This window comes from Labeo rohita, chromosome 5, assembly GCF_022985175.1.
Source record: "Labeo rohita strain BAU-BD-2019 chromosome 5, IGBB_LRoh.1.0, whole genome shotgun sequence".
Lineage (NCBI taxonomy): Eukaryota > Metazoa > Chordata > Actinopteri > Cypriniformes > Cyprinidae > Labeo > Labeo rohita.
Window position 1 is genome coordinate 7,809,837 of NC_066873.1, and position 22,885 is coordinate 7,832,721.

Sequence of the window (22,885 nt, forward strand, 5' to 3'; positions counted from 1 at the left end):
CAAGTGCCATGAAATGTAACAAAAGCATATATACAAATGCACATAGATGTGCACAGTGTGAACAGCTAACCATGGTTACAAACTGCCTTCAACTCAACATTGCAAAAATCTGAGAAGAATAAGTAAGGTTAGTGACTGAAAGTACTTGGGGCAAGTCCAACTTTTTTAAACCTGGCAAAAGTATTCTGTGAACACCAGCCAGCTGCAAAGCATATATGCCTAATAGACATGTCTTAGGCTAGGCCTATGAAAAAGGCAATAGGCCTCAATATACAAGTTTGATTCTGAAACCCGTGAGATCAGGCCAAACCAAGACTTCACCAAACATGGGGTAGAACAACATGGGGGATGCAATCTCTTCGCTCCCCTGAAAAACCTGACCACCAATGCGTGCTTTCCAATCAATTGCTTGTCAGCCAGGGAACGTAATGAAGCAATGCCATGTAAACATTTAGCATTGGTTGTAGGCTCTTATCTAGCCTGTGCTGCAGAAAAAAGCAGAACATTAGATGCGGGGCAGTTCACCGGGTTGATATTCTCATCACAGCATAATTTCACAAACACTCCTCAATTAAGTGACTCTTTAAGTAGCCACATGTAAAGGCTCCACAGCTCCGGGCTGGGATGCCATGCCAAGTCGTCTGCTTGAGACAGCAGGTCCTTCCTGAGGGTAATTTTCTGCCAAGGGAGAGCCACCCACACGGTTCCCACAGTGATTCTTGCAATGTAAAGTAATCGTTTGATAGGGAACAACATGTTACCCTGGTAATGCAGAAGCTGATGTTTTACTTCATGACATTGATTTAATGCACTGAACTGCACTGATGCCAGTCATTGGAAATCCCTTTAAACACAGAAAGGTATGCTACGACAAAGATATTGCTTTTATCTTCTGACAACTGATGGCAAATTGTGTTTTTTTTTTTTCACAAATGTTTGACTTGTCCTGAAGAAAGACTGAGGCAGAAAATTGCACATGCTCAGCCAGTCACTGTTTAGTGCAAATCTATGGAACCTATGTAGAAATCACAATAGTAGACGTCTTAATAACGTAAAAATGAGACAGTTGGTCTAAAAACATTACTCTCTTCACCTATGAAGATTATTAACTTATTGAATATTCAATACACATGCATTAAGTGTAAAAAAGAAGGGCATAAAAGTGTTACTTCATTAAAAATGTTACCAGTAACAATACAATAGAATAGTTACTAGTCAATATTGAAAGAAGTATTAATAATATGTACTGAGAATATGTAGTATCTAAAGCAAGAGTAGCCAAACAGTCCTGGAGGGCTGGTGTCCTGCAGAGTTTAACTCCAACCCTATTTAGACACACCTGAACCAGCTAATCAAGCTCTTACTAGGCATACTAGAAACTTCCTGGCAGGTGTGTTGAGGAAAGTTGGAGCTTAAGGCCGTGGTCACACTAGACTTTAAGTCTAGTGCGAAATTCCCTCAGATAATGCAATGGTCGTGATATGACATCATGCTCTGCGGCGTCTTTTTAAAAAGTTAAATTCAACACGACAAATAATAATACATCTAAAATGTAAAAACATACGATCTACTACACTTTCCTGCAGCACTGCAGTTTAAATTTGTTTTTTTCATTCCGCTATGAGGTCATGCTGTGACGTATCGATCTGCTGCTGGTCACACGGTGTCACGTGATGCAAATTCGCAGGTCAGAGTTCACCAAGCTTGAACCAAGTTTTAGGACTGTCCTGATACTAGTATGTTTAAGATAATAATGAGTTTGAGGCTTGCCATAGGAGCGTGTTTGATGACGTGCACACTTCTTTACAGTGTTGCCAGATTGGGCGGGTTTTGAATTTGATAGGTCGGGTAAAAATTGGTTTGGACTGGTGGACAAAATTTTGGCTGGTTTGGGGTCATTTTGGCGGTTACAAACATCTTGTGTAGGCTACAGGTCATCATGACGTTACTAAACACCCATCCACTGCAGAGTTGGCAGATGCTGATGTTGAGGCGCCTTGCCTGCCGCACTTTTAGCCAATAACTAGGCATCAGCAAACAGACGTAATGATTCATGAGTGACAGATTTTTAGCACGATAAGTGATCAGATTTTGAACGTATAGCTGTATCAACTGATCACAATGCCAGAGTTGCCTAAATATACGTTACACGGAAACGTGAATTACACCTGTGGAGGCAGATGACACGAAGGCTCTATCATTGTAAGTCTGAAATCATAGCTTAATAATTTAATCGAAATATAGGATAGGATCCTGTCCTGCATCAGGACGTCATTCAAACTGTCCAGACTGGTAGATCCTTGGAAGCTGCAGAACTTGATTAGATTTTACTGTGTGAAGTTCTGTATTATGTTCTACAGTGTGTACTTCACGAAGGACATCCTTTGGATCTGTCTGAAAATAAAGTGCGACACGAAGGTAAGCACTTTATTGTTGTTGTTATTTATTTTTTTTATTGTCGGATTATCGCACAGTATGTATCAATGAATGGCACAATTTTGACTGCCATGGTACGTGCTTATTCCGATCACTTATATTGGGCACTTTTTGCATTTAAATTGGCTTATTTTGACTGTTGACTTTAAAAACGATGCATGTGTTTTTTAAGGGTATCCGTTCATTTCTTGATTGTCGTTTTGACAGGTCTGTCTTCATATTTTAGTCATATATTCTCTTTCATTTGACTTGATCCGTTTTTCTGTTCAATTTATTTATTTTGTATTATTTTATCATAATTATTTTGTTTAAGAAGTTAAAAATGGTTCATATCAACTTTGGCTGACATGGAAATAACATTCTATCGCTTTATTTTGACAGTTAACGTTTACGTTTTAAGTGGGAGGGTTTTAGTGAGCTTTAGGGCTGGTCCAATCCAATCTGGCAACATTGCACACGTAAGTTACTGACACAACCACTGACGATTAGTTTTTTCATCCTACAGTATTTTTAAGTATTTGGTGAGTAACTTTTGTATTCTTTTTGGTTGCTTTGAGAATCACGTTGATCGTAGTGTGCCGAATTTGAAATATATTGCCTGTAGTTGGTCAATGTACGCGTAGTGTGCGGGTGCTCGAGTGAGTTGCCATTTCTCATTGGGAGAGTAAGGAAGCAAACTAGATACATTGCTTTCAGCTGCTATTTGATTTTTTTTTTGGAATCGGTTTAAGATTGCTGTTTTGGTAGCTATAAAGAAAGCTGATGAATTCTTCTAGCGTAATCTGTTGGTTTTGATAATTAATAACGTTGAACGTTTTTATTGGCTGTAACTCGGTAACATATTTGTGAATACCAAGGTGAACACGCAGCCTACAGTTTAGGCCTAGACTAAATATGACTTTGGAGAAACACGGAAAACACTTGATGGCTTGAAAGGTTGAAAAAGTCTGTCAGTTGATATGTTGCGGTTTAAAACAGAGATGATCATACTTCCTGCCACCTAGAGAATTTGGCTAATACTCCATAATGAATAAAACTGAAGATTTTAAGGTTTGAAGTTTTGATTGACTGAAAGCATATTGCAACGGGTAAAAACGTACTATCCAATATACAGCCTAAGGTCTGTAGCCAACACTTCCTAAATTCTTTATATAATGATGTTATATAGACTGTATGGAAACCAGTCTCTGCCGAATGAATCCGCAAAAACCAGCCTAAGCTGGTTGGTTGGTTTTAGCTGGTTAAAGCTGGTCAGCAGGCTGGTTTTAGTTAGAGGGGTTTTGGCCACTTCCTTAGCTGGTCAGGCTGGGAGACCAGCTGGAACAGCTAAAACCAGCCTAACCAGCCTGATATTCTTAGCCAGACTGGGAGACCAGCTAAAACCAGCTACTTCCATCTTAAACCTGTTAAGACTAGTCAACCAGCTTAGGTTTCTTTCAGCAGGGGTGTTACATTACCTCAACAAATGGACTAATAGGTTAAAAAGGGTTTGTGTTTTGTGTTGAAAGGAATAGTTAAATAAAAACATCCCGCTTTCCCCAAAAGTGGTAATTTACAAATGCTTGTTTTGCTTAAAACCTGTATGAATTTCATACAGGAGATATTTTAAAGAATGTTCAAGTTGCTCTGTTACGTACAGTTGACGCAGACGCAGTTGGCTTTACTGTGAATTTAACAAATGACTCAACGATTGTTTTAAATTTCCTGAAATGAGGTGCTCTATTTTCTTAGCATGAAGAAAATGACAAATTTTACTTGAAAATGTGAACTGCAAAAGCATCATACATGAATCTCGTGTCATGTATGGTTGAAAAATTCTTAACTAGCAGAATATAAAAAGCATATGTGTTTCAGTTAGAGGCCAAACTATGTAGAATTTTTTTTTTTTTTAATGAAAAAATGTATGCTGCGTTTTTGTTAATAACTTTGCGCACCATTAGCAAACCATTGTAGATAGATTGCATATCTTTATTTAGAGCAGGTGTTTTTGATTCAAACAAGCCTAAAACAACATAAAAACAATACGTAGATCGAAATAAAATCCCCACAGAAAGGCACAATGTAATCCTTGGCTAAAGTTACTTCATGATCGCATCGCGATCATTGATCATCAATCAGGATCATAGTAGTTGTTGTTTATTCTATGTAATAATAAGTAATGCATATTTTTTAATATATATTTTATTGTGGATTTTACACATTTAAGTAGTTCTGATGTTCAGTAAAACACATTTGGGTTTAGGAGAGGCTACCTTGTTTTCAAATGAAATAACTTTAGATTGATTTGAGATATCAGTGCAAAATTTGGACCAGACATGATTGTGCACAAACCAGACTTGATTTTATGCCTAGTCACATATGCTTTCTATAGTCATAATGTTCAACATGAATAATGACAAAATAAATCAATAAATTGCATCACTTTTTCTTGGGTTTTCTGAGCAATGTAGAAACATAAGAGCTTCCAAACAATGATTTTTTTAATTTATTTTTTTAATTTATAAGGTTTTCTATCAAATGAGACTATGAACTAGGTGCTACTTTTTTGAGTTATAAACCCTTATTTTTAAGTCTGTAACTTAAAAATGAAATCTTACAAAATTAAAATAGGTGTTTTCCAAGCATGCAAACCTATGCTAGTACACACCAAAAACCAAATTAAAACTTCATAAAAGGGCATAATAGGACCCCTTTAAAGAAACTGAAACTAAAACTCTTTTGATGTCCAGGCTCACACTGCGTGTAAAGGTGCAACCACCACAGGAGTATAGGCTGTTTTGCATGCTTGGATGTTGTATCATATAACAATGCTTGGTTTATTTCATCATACTCCAGTATTGCTTGTTAGATGCTCTTTGTTGAAAACCATGCTTAAATGGTAACGTTTGACAATTGGGTTTAATTAGTCACAATTAGTTTTAGGTACTAACTTATGAACTAACAACAATGAACATTTCTTTACAGAATTTATTAGTCTAGGTTGATGTTATCCATGCTCATTTGCAATGCAATAACTATTGCTAATTTACATAAATTGAAATAATGTTAAAATATTTAACATATATAAAAATTTTGTTGTTTAATGCAATAACTATTGCTAATTTACATAAATTGAAATAATGTTAAAATATTTAACATATATAAAAATTTTGTTGTTTAATTGGCAGTTAATTTTTCAATCGAAATTTTGTTGTTCATTGTTAGCTCGTGGTACCTTAAATGTTTTTATATTGAAACTTTTATAGTGAAAGTTTTACCGTTTAAATGAAAGTTGGTGCGCTGCCCATGAGGCCATTAGCACTGACAGCATACAAATTTATATTAAATTTCAATTGCGTTAACGTGCATTATTTGTAACGAATAACAAATTGACAAAAAGATTCTGATGTGCTTATATATGTTTTGATGCTACTTGGGAGCCAAGCATCTTCTTCCGCTTGAGTCTGTGGCAGCCCATAAAACAGCTTGTAAGAAAGTTACGAAATTTGGCAATCAGATAGAGGACAGTCTCAATATTAACCATAGCAGGTTTGGAGCCTCTAGCGCAACCAACAGCTCAAATTTTCACTCATGTTTATGAGTAAACTTCTGAACCGTAAACTTCAGAAGCAAAATTCTTTATTCCTTGCCTCATGCTGAATACACACCAAAATTTTAATTTCTACTGGCTAAAATTTGTTGAAATTTTTAAATTGTAATTATTTGAAAAACCTACTTTTTTGAGTCTTATTTGTCAAAATTGGCTTAGATTATCTTCAGACCATGCTGGCACAAAGTTATGGAATTTAAGTTGATTAATCAAACAGTCCTTGAAAAACGTGTGAACGAATTTAACAAAAAGCACACCAAGATGGGCATGAGGCTTTATCTCTGCAATGTTTTAACATATTCAGACCAAATTTATTTTTTATTATGACAACCATGACTTGAGGTTACCTGCACAGTTTCGACACAGTAGCACGAAGTGGTCAGGAAGTGTGAAAAATGGCTTTTGAATGGTTTGGCCAAAAATCACAAGACTGGTCTCTTTCGATGCAACATACCGAGTCAAATGATACCCAATTTTCCCATGTCAGCCTTTGTGTTTCTTTAATTTTAATCTTACAATCTTCAAATATGTATTCAAGTCAACATGAAATTTAAAGGGACCCTATCTTAATACACCTTTCTGGTCTTACTGTGCACACAATAATTACTCTTAGTAAATAATGAATTAAAAAAAAATGATAGCAATTTCACATTCTCGACACATTCTGGTCTGACTCCATTTCCAGGTCCAACCCTACAATTTTATGTTGTTGAATATCCTCTTTCACACATAAATATGTCATATAATGGGAGTCAAATTAGTCGTGTTAAAAACATCTGTCGTTATTCTGCTTAGTTGTGCTTATTTTTACAGATGATCACCACTGCTGACCCTGTGGGTAAATGGAAGGCAATGGCACGTCCATCTTTACCATCCTCATTGGACTCCACATTACCTGGGATATCTCGAGAAGTGCTGTCTGTGTCCATGGAACCAAAATATCAGTGTCAGCAGTGCAAAGAGATTCTTAGGAAACCTTTCCAAGCACAGTGCGGACATCGATTCTGTGTGTTCTGTTTCAAACAACTCACCAGGTACCCGGGGCAACCCTCTGCCTCTTGCTCTGCATTAATTGCCACCCTCTCCATGGACAGTCCCAATCCCTTTAATCTACCACTGCACTGTAGCTAGATGGAAAAATATCCCTCCTTTTGCTTGATATTGATCCACTCTTTCGCCTCTTAACCCAAAGGGTTCACCTTCAATCTGGATATACTATCTTCACTTACCTCTGTGGATATGTCCTAGGATATTTTCAGTCTTTGGTGAGCTTTACCTTGGTGTCAGTCATTTAGTATATAGTCAGAATTATATAATGCAACTAATGTTGTGTTCCTAAACAAGTTATGTGCCTTTAAACAAAAAAACTTTTATTATTTGGCTAAATTACAATTAATTTGCTCCGCAAAAATTGCTGTGAGGATAATAAAAGACTAGGCTATTAGCTTACTCCTCGTTGAAAATGTTTTTAAAAAGTAAAAAAATAAATAAAAATAAAATAGGTCTGTTCATTTATACAGTGAATTATATACCTATAATTAAAATTATTAACACTGGAGTCATCAATGACAAATTTCATGCACCTTTTTTCCCTCATGTTTTTCACTGTACGGGCCACATAAGAAATATTAAGGGAATAATTTAAGATGGTTATATATGATTATCAGCATATGTTGAAGTAGATTCATCTTTTGTCATCTGAGAGAATATGCACAGTTAATGCAGCGTTAAAAACACAGTCATTTTCTGTATAGTGAATGAGGTGAGTACGTTCACCAGCATAACTATTGCACAAAGTTTGCACGTTACTTGTGTGATATCCATTGGCTCGCTGTCATGGTTTAAAAAAGAAATATTTCCAATAATGCGATGTGAACCCCCCCCAATATTTGTTCATGACTGAAACACCAATAAAAATTAGGCACTCTGTGGATGGCCCATGAAGGCTCTATGTGAGGCTAAGACTAGCTTGTTTTTTCTTCCATTATATGTTTTATCTCCCCCTTATGGTGAGCACAATTGCTATGAAAAGTTGTCAATACAGGCTTGTCTGTATAGTGATATGACAAATATAGATGTTTAAAAAAAAAGTTAAAATTTGTATTCTAACATTCTACAAGTCTTTAAATTTTAAGAAAAGTTTTAAATGTTATGTAATTTTCAGTTAAATATTGGCATCATATATGTATTGATAACCGTTTTATTGCCCTTACTTTAAAAAAGTTCCTGTGGCAGTAGTGATATGGGTACTTAAAAAAACTTTAACCGTTTTTTAATTTTTAATCAGATAAATGTCAGTATGCATGCGACCATTGAAGCTTTTTATATGTTAGCCAGTATAGGATGTAGTCTAAAACAGAAGATAAAATTTAGTGTAATGTTGTTTAGTAATGTGGGTAAATTGTTGTTAAATTCTTTCCAACATTTCTTGCAATACATTATCCTTCCTCGTGTTTCACTTTTATGTGTTATTGGGCACATGCTGCTTTCACTTCAATATTTCCATTATTAAAGCTCTACTTTCTTGCTGGCAATTAAGCTTAAAAGCTTTTTTTGAGTAGACTTAATAAATCGCCCTCAGGTAAGAGAAGGCTGTAGGCTGCTTTTGCAAATTTGTTGTGTTTTAGTGAGCTGCCTTTTTGAATCTGCCTTTTTTTTTTTTGCCATACTCTTCTTTGAAGACTGTACTGTTAAAGATTACAAAATCTTTCCTTTTCATTAGCTCAGGGCCCATACCCTGCGAAGCCTGTCGTGCTGAGGGTATATTTGAAGAGGCAACATCTATACTCAATATTGCAGTGGTAAGTGCAATAGTTGGTTCTCTTATCTCCGTTTATTATTGTGAAGCTGGTTTGAAACAACGATTTGTATGAATTAAAACCCTATATAAAAGCGTGACTTGACTTAACTTAATCTTGTAATTCTATTACTGTTTTTGTTTCCTGGTAACTCCTATTCAGTGTCTACATTCTTGGCACATGTACATGCACTGGTGTAATGTTTAGTAGTTACAGGAATACAGTTTCAAAAGGTACTGATTAATGAAGAAAATTCCATGGTCTTTGACAATCCCCCATAGGCATTTCCTGATAATGCAGCACGAAGAGAAATTGATAGCTTGCCTGCCAAATGCCCAAATGATGGATGTAGTTGGTCTGGAACACTAAAAGAGTATGAGGTAAGAACATTGTTCACCTGGCTTGTCATATATGTCTTAAAATGTTTCCCATTTCTAAATGCTAGCTCTTATGATTACATTTTCTTTAAACACATTTAAGTCTAACCCAGCGCTTAAGCAGATAAGCTAAACTGTACTGTCAGTTTAAAAAATAACATCCGCCCACATCCGTGAGAATGAAAGTCAGCACTAAAGATTGGGGTTGGGCGGAAAGTCCCAAGGCTGCCTGGAAAGTACCGGTGTTGCCACACAGCTTTTGAAAATAGCAATTGCAGTATTTGTCTTTCAAAACTATGTTAAAAGCATAATAATCTCATTTTACCATTTTGTGTAGTGATAATGGAAATAATTTTGTTTATTTGTACATTTTAGGCTGGGAAAGCTTTTTTTTTGCATTGCAAATAGGGTTTTGTGGTATTTCTAGTAAACTTTTCAGAATAAAACATAAAGATTTATTGAGTAGTTTAAGGATTTCAGACAGCTGGTGGTTATATACTGTTATAATAGTATGTGATTGTGTAAGATGAGAGTAATGCATGAAGTTATTTATAACCTGTGAACCTAGAGATTTTTATTGCTATCCAAACTCTTGCCAAGTTTCCATTCTGACTTTCAGTCTTGTTTCTAAATACCTGAAACATTTTCAAGTTCAACTTTGTCTTGTTTTGTTTTTTGTTTTTTTAAATTCTTTTTAGCTGGTAAAAGTACCAGCATGATAGAATTCTTCCCTTGTGACTTGTTTAGTGACTAAGTAACCTTAACCTTTACTAAGGCTATCATTGTTCTGAACCATTAGTCAGAGTCAGTGTTGATTCATCTTAAGTAAGAAATTCCCTTAAAGCCTCACAATGTTTTTGGAAGTATTTATTTATAGATTAACTTGATGCTAATCTTTTTTGCTTTTTCTGAGTAACAGATAAGAACTAAAAATATAAAGACGTAGTGAACCATAAACTAATATAGAACTTTATATTGGTTCCCTGTAATAGTTGTAGCTGTTGCATAAATGTTTATGTAAAACAAAGTAATAGAAAATAAAGCATATATATATATGCTATACAGCCATACACTAACTTAAAGGATACATAAACTAAAAGGATTAACTAGTACCTTTAAATTTCTCCTAGTCGGTCAGAAATGCAAATTATCGCTCTAAGTGGTTTCACAATTTACCCTAATTCATACTACTACTCAGGGATTTATGAAACTGTGTAAATTAGCAAAAATTCTTGTGCAGACACAGTTGTTCTGTCTTGTGACTGTCTGTTCCACAAGGTCAGTATACAGTAGTCAGCATTTGAAGTGGATTAAAACCTTTCATCAAAGTTGTCCTAAAACCAAAACAATACCCATTCTTGTCTTAAGATTAATTTTGGTTAACTTTTTTGATCCACTTCAAATGTTGACTACTGTATTCTTTCAGCCAGTGATGTCTTCTGACCATGTAGTAACGAAAAATCAGGAAATTCATCCCATCTCATGGGAATTAAGGTATGAGTGACAGCTATGAAAAGCTATTCACATTCTTAAGATAATTGTGAATGGGGCCCAATTTAAGAGTTGTCTCATTCATAATATACTAACTGGTGGTATTTTTTTAAGCTAGACATTTACTGGTACTACTTTTCTTAATTAGGGCCAACATGAAGGTCGTTGTGACTTTGAACGTGTAAAATGTGAAGCATGTCAAGGACTCATCTTGGTCAGTGAGAAAGATCGCCACAATGAGCGGGAATGTGAGGCCAGAACCCTGAACTGCAAATATTGCAAGGTCACATTCAACTTTAAAGAAATTAAGGTAAGCCTATCCTTAAGTTTACTGATTGGTCTGTGGTTTGTGTACTTTTAATGTTTGCTGTGTCAACTAAAGTTGTGGAATATAATCGCAATATAATGCATTACGATGTTGATGTGAACAATTCTGCATTAATGCATAAAAATAAAAGAACTGATTTTTAAAAATGCTATTAAATATAATTACATATATAGAATATAAGGAACACCCGCTGGTCCAAAAAGCGAAGTCCAGTGGCCTGGTTGAAAGGTATTCTGCGTGTTCGATCTTGTACTTGTGCTTCTGCAAAGTTCACATAAATTATCAGGATTTAGTTTCAATTTTAGTCTAGCTCCATGTGTAATCTGACTGCAATTTCAAGTGATCATTCAATTTGGAGTGTATTTCTAATCAAAAACTGATCACAGATATCAATTGTATATTAATTTAGATATTTGATTACCCTGGACATTCCATTCTTTCAATTATTCGTTCACCAGAGACCCGATGTTGCATTTGAATCTTGCGTGGCCTGAGAATGGGCGGCGTTGATCTTGTTCCTATGGATGAGGTCATTAAGTTTACTAACTATGCCCACAGTGATTCGCCTATCATTCATCAACCTCAAATATGGCTTATTTCAAAAGTTGTAGCAACGTTACATGGCCGCTGGCTGTAATGTTAACCTAGATAAATGTGTGCTGTTAGGCGCATATCTGAGAAACCTATTACACCGGCATGATCTTGTGAACACAACATAAAGTCTGCCATCATTTTTGCTCAGATAAGAGTAATACATCAATTGAAACAGTAAAGGGTCTACTTCTATTTGTATACACAATATTTTCGCGGTTTTGTAAAAAAAAAAGGATGACACTTTCTGCGGTCTTGGTCTCTGTAAACTGTACCGTGGCTCAAAATTTAACTGAATTTTAGCATATGGGCTACTTTCCTGACAGGCATGAGAAATATGTCTATAGATAGGTTCATTTAAAAGTAGATTCAAGCAATTCAAATTAAAAACAAATACTCTCTGATTATGTAATCCGTAAAGGTGCATTTCTCTCGAAAGGCTGTACTGTACTTTACTGCGGAGATGGCGAGCCAGCATCATCACTTTCTTCTTTGCAGCCAACACTGACTCAGAAAACACTAGTTTATTAAGAAGTAATTAAAATATCTCCTTGCTTTTTTTTTTTAATCAACACATTCATAGTCATCACTTTTGCCAGTACTTTGCGGAAAGCTGAGTGCGCTTGAGCGTGGAATAGGCAATAAAGACTTGACTACATGAAAAGAAGGACATAATAAATGTTTATGTTCCGAGGCGGATTGCCGGCAGTGGGATGGAGCAAAAATGTAGGAGTCCTAAAATTAGGACTGCCACGCCCATTATTTATCAGAGTTTCTCCTAAATTGGCAAGTTAGGGTCTACTTTTAGCCTTAAGATATTTTGTGATTATGGATGCTGATGTGTAACATTGTATTAGATGCATTAGGTCTTAATGAAATAAACCTGTTGCAGTCTGTGTCATTAATGTTAATCAAACAACAACAGAGGGAAGAAGGAATTACTCACTGATCTTGACTGAAATAACCTTTGTAGTTTTAATAATAAATCAGTTTATATAGTATATAATTAATACACTAAGGACAATGCTGTAGTTTTTACGTTTGAATATTCAGTTTCTGCATTATTTGTTACTTGAATGCTTCTGTAAAATGAAAAAAAAAAGTAAAGCATTGTTCATTTAATTTGTTTTTTATATTGTGTTAGATGTACTTTTACCTTATAAAGTAAATGTTGAATGATGATCAAGTAAATGAAATGCTTAGGGGTTGAAGCACAAAGGGTGAGCAAAATAGTTTGTTGTTGATGTATCATATCTTTGCTAATTGTCCCTCCTACACCACACTTTTCTGTCACAGGCCCATGATGAAATTTGTCAGAAATTTCCCATGCAATGTAAAGACTGTGGTAAAAAGAAAATCCCCAGAGAGAAGGTTGGTCTACTTTCTCAGCCATATATTATTTGACTATTTGATAATTTATTTGATAAGTTTGACTTAGTGTTTTGCAGTATGAATTTAAACATTGTTGAATATATATACTGGCTTTTTTTATTCACACAATTCATCTAAACATGTGTTGTCATAATCACGTGTTTATTTTTTTTTTTCTAACTCCCCCCCCCGCCTTTTTTTGCAGTTTCAAGAGCACATCAAATCCTGTGCAAAGTCCAAGTCGGCGTGCCAGTTCAGTGAGATTGGCTGCAGGGCAGTGGTGTGTATTTGTTTCTCATGAATATAGTTCAAAATAGACATAAAAAATAGAAGATGTGCAAGAGATTATTATTCAAAGTAGATCTGCCTATTTGCAGAGGAGAAGAATGCAAAGCACTTGTGAGTTGCTTAGTGAATTAGCTTCTTGAGAATTTAGTGTTACAGTGTTGGCTGGTAGAAAGTATTTTATTTCTTCTTTGGTATTTTCTGTTAGTTTTTCTGCAATGCTTCAGAACTTTCAAAAGCCTTGAAATAATTTTGGCACAACACTTAGTCAGAACTACGGCATCTACTTGAGTCTTTCAGTTTGAACTATGTCCCCACATTTGTTTAAAAAAAGAACCAAACTATTTAAATAGTCTGGAGTGTGGGTTGGAGAAGTCTCAAACTTAGTGACATAGCTGTGTGTTAAATGTATGCAGTACTGTAATATGTCTAGTTGCAAAGGTTGGTAAATCATTTGGATAAATTTGTAGACCAAAAAAACCCCTAAATCTAAAAGAGGTAGAGAACTGATGTAATATCATAAGTTCACGCCTCTGTTCTTTACTGTTAAGATCACAGTAATTTAAATTAAAGTGTCACCTACCTCTAAAGTCTTCAAGGGAAAGAGCAGAATAGGGGGTGGCAGTAAGATAAAGCACAAAATAAAATGTAAATTATTGCAGTTGCATTGTCAGGATTAACAGTATTAATGAGATTAGGCAGCAGCAGATCAAGAGACAGTACAGAGCTGTTAACATTCAGCTCCTCCTTAATGTATGTAGAGAATCTGCAATGATTTTACTTTATCATTCTTACACTACTTTGCTGAGTCTGTATGAAATCACATTGAAGGATTAGAGTGTTTAGGTGTGATTTATATCCAGCCCTACAAAATGTATCAGTGGCACAGTTTCAAACACTAGACAAACAATGATTTAGTGACAACTGCAAAACAACTTTTCAGTCAATATGGACATGACCATTGCCAACACAGTAGAGTAAACTGCAGCCTGTTTGAAGAATATAGCAAATGACACTTCACTAACCACTACCACTATCATTCAGTATTTTTAATACAGATTTTTTTGAATAAATAAATACAATAAATATTATCCTTAGAGTTCAAACTTTTCTTTAACTTTTCTAATATTTTAGGGGAAAATATATACATAATTGATAATATTTATAATCACTGTTCAATCCTTCACTTATTCACTGTTACCTGGTTCTGTGCAACAAGGTGAAAAATAATGTTGACTCTTTTTGGTATAATGGCTAGCAGTGAATATTATTTAGCTCATGCTGACTTTTCAGTGAGATGTCACCTTTATGTGTGCTTAAAACATCGACAACAAAGGACAAGCTCTGGACAAGCACATTCTTCTTTACTTATACTGCCATTCCAATCTGTGGATACATGCTTTAATCTGACAATTTGAAGATATGCACCTTTTTAGACTTAAATAATATCAGACACTGTTGCTAAAAGTATTACAAATTATAGTCCCTATCATAAATGTTACTCACCTGTAGTGTCTTGCTCTTTTGGTAACCAAAGGACATTTTTAACATAAATGAATAAGTTATTTTAACATCAAAGAAATGCTATTACATATTTAAAATATATATATATTTTTTTGCAAAGGTCGACAATGGTAAGCAGCAGGAACATGAGCAGACCAGTGTGATGGAACATTTGCGTCTCATGCTGGGTGTGCTGTCCTCTGTGCGCCTGCGGGCTGAGGGGGGTGGAGAGTGGCAGGAAGATTCCGGACTGGGATTGTATCGTGGACCCGAAGACGCACCTCCAGCGGGGGCTCATGCTGCTGCCCATAATGCAGGAAGAGGAGGTGGTCCTGGTGTGCAGCAGAAAGTCACAGCATTGGAGAACATAGTGTGTGTGTTGAACAGGGAGGTAGAGCGCTCGGCCCTCACCTTGGAGGCACTATCCCGTCAACATCGGCTAGACCAGGAAAAGATAGAGAACTTGTCAAACAAGGTACTACGCACTCTTTGCAGGAAATTATACACTAAAATAGTTCAGATAAAACGCTCGCTATGTTGGATTTATAGGATTTTTTTTCTTTCGGACAGCAGAGATGGTTTTGATGCTCTGCTGTGTGTCAGAGCATGATGCGAGGCTCTCACCTTGCAGGTAACACATTATGACGTATTGACCGGTCTTGTTTTATGATATGCTCGTGGAACATTTTACCTCAGCGGATAGTTTACACAAATTTGTCTGTCATCTTTTACTCTCCCCCATGTAGTTCCAAACCTTGTATGCTTTATTCTTCTGTGGAACACAAAGAAGAAATTCTGTACACTGAAACAAAATAGTTGCCCGAAACCTTAACACTACGTCATTCTTAAGTTACTTGTTAACTAATTGTACCTTACTGTAACTTTGTGGTTCCTGAAACTTAGCTATACCTTATCACTTTTGACAGTTTCTAAATTCTTCATATCTCAGTCTATACAAATATCATTTTTATTTTGTAATACATCCAGCGTTGAATTAGGTTAACTTAAGTGTTTTAATGCAAAAAAAAAAAAAAACAACAATAAAAAAAAATTGTCATTACACTGATTGTCGTTAGCTTTTATCCAAAGGTACATCACCTGGCAAACTATTAGGCAGTAAAGGCTTAAGAGTCTATTTGAAGGGAATGATTACTATGGCATTGATACAGAGAATAGCTGTGCAAAATCAAAGACGGGTCCATCCACGGAGCCATATAGGCTAGTGTATATGTGTACTACAATAGGATTATGCTCACTGATCTAATTATTGTGCCATCAGCCTATTTTGTGGTGTGTGCTTTTTTTTTTTTTGGTTGCCATAGAGTATGAAATATGATATTGAAAAAAATATGATGACATATGACGTACTGCCCTAAATAAAGGGACGCTTTTTTTTTTTTTTTTTTTTTTTTTTTTTTTTTACAGTATCAGTCTTTTTTTATAGACTGTCGAACTTAGCAAATAGGACAATGCACACAGCCGCATTGTGCCATCAGCCCATTTCATGTCGGTGTTTCTCTGCCGCCACAGAGGATGCATTAAATTGGACATTGGGCCTTGATATTAGACGTACTACCTGAAGGAATACCAAATTTTGAGTAAATAGATCTCTATTAAGTAATGTGCATCCATGCTGTCATTTTCTTCATAGTAAGATGGCCATGACGCACAACGGAAATAGGTTATAGTATACATAAAACTAGTAATTGTAATGTGTAAGCATGCAAAAAAAAAAAAAAAAATCCCATGCACATGTGAATAATTTCTGTGTGCGTGTGCTCTTAGGGGCTTTGTGTGTTGTCACTTTGAGAAAATCAGTGAATAAACCCCTGAAAAAAAGCTCCTGTGAAGCATTTATGTTAAATATGGTCTGAAAATCTGGTGTTTGGAAACTTGATTCTGGAAAAGTATGGAATTTTCAGATGGAAAATGTGTAGGAACCCTGAAAATAAATCTTAAATATTTAAACTTCTATTCAAAATGTATCTATTCAAAGATAAATGTGTACCAAATGTACCTAAAAGGTGCATATTAGTACCTTAGAATAGTAATATGTATCCTTAAGGTACTACTATGAACCTTTTACGGGTAAACAAGGTACAAAGATGTTGCTTTAAGTGTACTGCCCCTACAATTTTTGCACACTTGTACCGTAAGCATTACATTGTGTTGTGTTACATTTGGGTGGGACACAGTTCTGTGTTTTCCATGACAACAGTAAGTCATACAGGTTTGGAACAACATGGGGGTGTGTAAATGACGATAGCGTTTTTATTTTTGGGTAAACCATCCTTCTGATTCAACAGTGATTCAAAGTCAGTTTGTATGAAAAAGCTTTACCACAAAATAGTTGTAATATTTTCTTCCGTTCGGCTGTTATTTGTGAAACACGAACATGTGTTTTTCCTCCTGCAGAAGAGCCTCTGCTGTCTCTGCCATGAGCCTTCATTTACATGGGATATAAAGTGAAGACCATAATTAATCAGTTGATCAAAATTAAGATGAAATGTTGACAGAAATTGTCCTTCAATAGAGTAGTTCAACCAACAATAAAAATTTGCTGAGAATTTACTCACGTTTAGGCCCTCCAAGTTATAGATGAGTTTGTTTCTTGAACAGCAAAGATTTTGAGAAATTTAGCTTTACATTACTTTGCAGTGAATGAGTGGCATCAGAATGAGAGTCCAGACAACTGATAAAATCTTAAAAATAATCCACAAGTAATCCAGTTGATCAGTTAATGTCTTGTGTTTATAAGAAACAAAACTGTAAGTGTAAGAAAACAAATTTAAAACCATTAAGACATGTCGATACCAGTGTTGCAAAGGATATGTCCTTTGAATGTTAGTATGCCATTATTACATTATTACAACAACATTGCTGTTTGGCAGTTTCTTAACCATGTTTCTTGTCTGTGTTTGGTGGCTCTTGAAGGTACGACAGCTGGAACGAACTTTAACCATGCGAGATCTGCAGTTATCAGAATCTGAGCAGTCCTTGCGGGAGCTGCAGTTTTGTACATATGATGGAGTTTTCATTTGGAAAATAGCAGACTTCTCTCGTCGCAGACAAGACGCAGTGGGGGGCCGGGCACCTGCTATGTTCTCACCTGGTAAGGTTAAGATCAGATTAAAGAACTGCTGCAGGTGTAATATAGTTTAAGTTCAATTGACAGCATTTAGACAATTCTGTTTATTAATATTAATATTTTTTTCAGTATAATAATATAACTGTAAATTATTTTCAACACTGTCTTCACATGCTGATGATTGAACTTAACTTGTGTTCTGGGAATGTTCTAGGTTTAATGCAAGTTAGTCATACTTTGCTTTCGTAAATTGTAAGTTCAAGTTGTCTGGTTTCATTCTGAGGGCCTTGACCCTTTGTGCTACAATACCCTGACTTGGAAATTTTTCAAGCTTACTGAATGTAAAGATTGTTAATATAGCGGACCTATGATGTTCCTACATTCATTTTCATTTTATGAAATTTGGATCTTCCCTCTGTTTCCAGAACTGCTGACTTTCACTTTCGTAACGTCATTCAAGAGACTTGTGGTCTCTAGCCAGTCTGACATTTACTGAAAAACTTTCTGCTTACTGTCATCTGAAATCTATACAATACCATTCAAAAGTTGGTGGATTTAAAGAAATACTTTAATTTAATTGAAAAAGATGCATCACAGTTTCCACAGAAATATTAAGCAGCACAGCACTGTTTCAACATTGATAATAATATGAAATGTTACTTGAGCCCCAAATCAGGATATTAGAATCATTTTAGAAGGGTCTTGTGTAATATTTTACAATATTATATTATTATTAAAATATTATTGTAAATACCCACCGTTATTTTTCAGTGTGTGTTTGTATACACATGCGCACACTTGATAACTTGAAATGATATAATTATATCAATTAAATATTATAATGTGTATAAATTAAATTAAACTTGGTATAATTGATATAATTATTATTTTTTAAATTATGTCATTATATTTAACAGTGTAAAAACTCCTTGTCCTTTGTCAAGTTCAGTTAAATCTGTTAATTAAAACTAATTAAATCTGAGAGGCAGTTTTGCATTTTTGGGAGTCTTTGAGTTGAGGAAGGATTTTTTTCACATTCAGTGTTCAAATATTACCATTTTAGTCACCTTTGGCAATATTATTTCCTTGAGTCCCAGTTAAATTTTGACCCTGATTTTACAATCTTTTTTTTTCTTCTGTCCTCTAGCATTTTACTCCAGTAAATATGGGTATAAGATGTGCCTGAGACTCTACCTGAATGGTGACGGCACGGGTCGTGGCACTCACCTGTCTCTGTTCTTTGTGGTTATGAGGGGGAAATATGATGCACTGCTTAAGTGGCCCTTTAGCCAGAAGGTAAATGATCTGATACTATTTTACTCTCTCTTTTGGGCTTTTACTCTTTCCTTTCCATATTTTATTTATGAATGTGATACCAACTAAAGCATTACAGTATCACTTGTGTTGTTTGGATGCAAACTTTCATAGCAGGATGGAATGTTGTGGCTATTCTGTTGTACTCTATAGTTTATATAAAGATATTGCATTGAATATGACTTTTACAATGGACTATATTCATGGTTACTTGCAGGTTTTAGATAAGCCAGCTCAGTAATTTCCGGTCAAACTCAGCTGTGCTATGAGAAGCACCCTTTGGTCAGTTTCTCTACATAATTCATTCACAATCTGAAGAAAATTTTTGTTTGTATAAGAGGACCAAACATCCACATATACTGTGTCAGGAATGGCAAATGCGAGTGTAAATAATTTAAGCTGACTTGCTGCCTCGCTGCCTTATCAGTCGATGACTTTGCTGGCAGCATTTTTGCATGAAGGTACCTCATGAAACTGATTTCGGACAGGCTTCTGAGGCAGCGCCCTGCTGAGAAAAAAAAAAAAACAGTAGAAACCATCACAGAAATTCTAATGGTTTCCACTACAAATACCATTACAAACATTATAACCCATCAACTTTTAACCATTAAAACCATTTTAAAAAATTAGGATTTAGTGGTTTTAACAAGCCACCAGTAGAAGGCGACCAGTTACCAGTAGAAAACAACAGATACCATTACAGTTTCCATTAAACCAGTACAATTCCAATTATAAACAGTAAAACCATTACAAATTCTGTGAAGGTTTCTATTGGTTTCTTCAGCAGGGTGTAACGGTTTAATGATCTATAACATTTTAGAGCTTTCGGATGCAGCTTATATACCACAACATCAAATGCTTTTGTTTTATGGTTACTTGTAATTATGCTTAATTTACTGTTATTTTTCTAGCAAGTATGTGTAATGTTTAACTACGTGATCTTAAAAGTAAAGTGTTTCACACCGCATGCATAAGCAGAGCGTAAGCAATGCATATTTTTTTGACACCCATTTTAACAGGAAGTGGCATTGCTGTAATCGTTTTGGCATCGAGTCTATTTTTGCTGTGCTGCTTATGCTGAATTAAAGCCACAGTGCATTGTTCTTGGTTAAAATAGACCTCAGTTACTAAGACAAACTTCACCATAAAATCAAACAAGTCAGGTGTTCTGTCTCACAATCACTATGTGACATTCAGCTCTGTGAAAAAATGAAATAAAATCACACAAAATCTAGAGATATATCTTAATTTTAAGATTAGTTTTATCACGTAAAAAAAAATTTATACAGTATATGCATATGAGTGCAGGACAATGGGAGGGGAACACGGTCACATCACAGCAGAGTATGCTGCCCATCATAAGTCAAGACACATGACAGACTGTGGTTGGAGGAGAACACCTAAAAAACATGACCAAATGGATGATACTTATCTGTGTTTGCGGTACACAAGCTGTGGTTCAGCTGCACGCAACAAACGCTGTCAGTGTGAAAGCACAGTGTGCGGGTGCTGCTCCCGCTTTGCTGCAAACTTTACGCCTCTATGCTCTACTTGCACATCTAGTGTGAAACGGGCGTTACTCTATTCTTTCATCTGATGTCCAATATAACAGAACGTGAGCTTGGCATTACATCAGTTTTAATTTTCTGTCACTCTCCTGTTCTTTCCTTCCAGGTGACATTGATGCTGTTGGACCAGAACAACAGAGAGCACATCATTGATGCCTTCAGGCCTGACGTGAGCTCCACATCCTTCCAGAGACCCATCAGTGAAATGAACATAGCCAGCGGTTGTCCTCTCTTCTGCCCCCTCGCCAAGCTGGCAGGCAAAAGCTCGTATCTGAGAGATGACACCATATTCATTAAAGCCATAGTCGACCTCACCGGCTTATAAAGCATTGGAATTATTCATAATAATAATTGATATTATTACTATTATTATTATATCTCAGCTGCGGAAGCAATTTAAATATGATATGATATAAATAATAATAGAATATTATGATAATAACATATTTAAATATTGATTTATATTGAGGAATACAAATTCAGTGATAGTATTATGTGCACGTATGAAGTGGCAAACTACCACACCGATAATTGCACTATTTTTATATAACTCAGTAAATACAATATATATTTATATTAATATAATCATATTTATATAATACATATGTACAGTACACATTATATTTCAACTATACCTACTTCTAGTAATGTATGTAATCCAGAAATATTACATATAAGTTTTATGAGCTGAAGCTTTGGCTATCATATGCATACAGTACATGTAGCAGGATTTTCATGCTGTTAAAAGTGAGCACATTTTAGGGGCTTGAACAATTTAGTAATAAGTAATATATGTATAAATATATTATTAGTATAAATAGCTATATGTAAGTCACCAGTCTGTTTTTACCATACTAATCTGACTAGTTTAATAATAGAGAAGCTGTGTAAATCATTCAGCTCATAGAAATGAATCATTGTGCCGTTTGTACTTAAAGACAAGCTTGTGGATACAACCTGTGCGTGAGGCTACAATATTTAAAATTTAATTAAGAAAAAAAGTCAGAAACCTTAGCAGGATTGAAAAAACATCTTGACTGACCAGTGTTTAGATTCACTGTAGAACTGGCCCATTTGTAAACAACATCTGGGGCCAGTTGCATAAACTTAGCCTCTATGTTAAGACAGTGTCTTAAGAGCTTTTGACCAGCTAGCAGTTAAATGGCTTCAGTCTTGATTTAGAGATTCAACTTTTAATCTACATTTTTATGTAACTGAATTTAAAAAGGGACCAGCTTTAAAGAAAAAAATAGCTGGCTTACTTTTAAGACTAGTCTTTTTTATGCAACATCATTGTGTCTGGTTCCTTTTGTTTTGGCTTGAGCATTAAATGGCTTCACATGATTTAGAGATGAAGACCTTTAATTAGCTTCAAACCATAATAAAAGGGACCAGCATACTTATAGGTCATTTTTTTCTGTAACATCATTATGCGCTAGGTAGGGCTGGGCAATATTTCGATAACGATAATTTTCTCGATATAATTTATAAAACGATATGAGGAGTCCGATAAATGTTCGATATAACTTTTATGTGCCAAAAGCGGAACGAAACAGCACGACTCATTTGAATTGCGCCACATGGATCGTTTATCCGGCCGGACCAAAGTTCAAACTCACTAACATGCATTTATTATCTCGATGCGGCGCGGACGCGTCTGGAAAAACCGAACGCGTTGCACCGCATGCGCGTCCCTTCCGTTATGAGCGCAGCTCGTGCGCGCCGACATTTGAAATAACGAACTTCAACGCGCAAAAGACACGATATGGGAACGGCTCCGTCACTCCAGGACTGAACAGCGCTGTGAGATCCAGTGTGAAACACTTGAATTCAGCGACGAACACACATGACTCTGTGATTTAAACTAGTGTAAAGCAGTGTGCAACGAGACAGAAGCCTTTTCAGTCTACACATCGTGATCATTTACAGTGTTTTTAGACTACCGTTTTTCATACAAATAGGCTACCTATAAAACCATGTAGTTATATTTTTACCATGGTACTGAGGTACCATTATGTGTGGTTTTAACTGTTTATCATGATTTAAAATGTATGCTTGCTACTATGGGAGACCAATGCTTAATTTAAAAAACAACCCCCCCCCCAATGTTGCTGATTGATAATGAACAAAAATTGACCTCTGCATC

The 22,885-nt window shown here is 35.5% G+C and overlaps 1 protein-coding gene across 4 annotated transcripts; it reads left to right on the top strand.

Annotated features, from left to right (window-relative positions):
- The first annotated feature begins 1,907 nt into the window (after positions 1 to 1,907).
- On the top strand, positions 1,908 to 21,823 carry traf2b (Tnf receptor-associated factor 2b). 4 transcript variants are annotated; one of them, XM_051109297.1, is made up of 12 exons: positions 1,908 to 2,202; positions 2,361 to 2,418; positions 6,839 to 7,059; positions 8,748 to 8,826; positions 9,105 to 9,203; positions 10,840 to 11,001; positions 12,907 to 12,981; positions 13,187 to 13,261; positions 14,891 to 15,244; positions 17,704 to 17,881; positions 19,005 to 19,153; positions 20,846 to 21,823. In XM_051109297.1, exons 3-12 carry the CDS (start codon positions 6,839 to 6,841, stop codon positions 21,062 to 21,064), a joined length of 1,611 nt encoding a protein of 536 aa, XP_050965254.1. In that variant the 5' UTR covers positions 1,908 to 2,202; positions 2,361 to 2,418; the 3' UTR covers positions 21,065 to 21,823. The 4 variants fall into 4 exon arrangements, with proteins under 4 accessions (XP_050965254.1, XP_050965252.1, XP_050965255.1 ...); XM_051109295.1 differs by lacking the exon at positions 1,908 to 2,202 and having other exon boundaries at positions 2,335 to 2,418; XM_051109298.1 differs by lacking the exons at positions 1,908 to 2,202; positions 2,361 to 2,418 and adding an exon at positions 2,861 to 2,894.
- Positions 21,824 to 22,885: the final 1,062 nt, after the last annotated feature.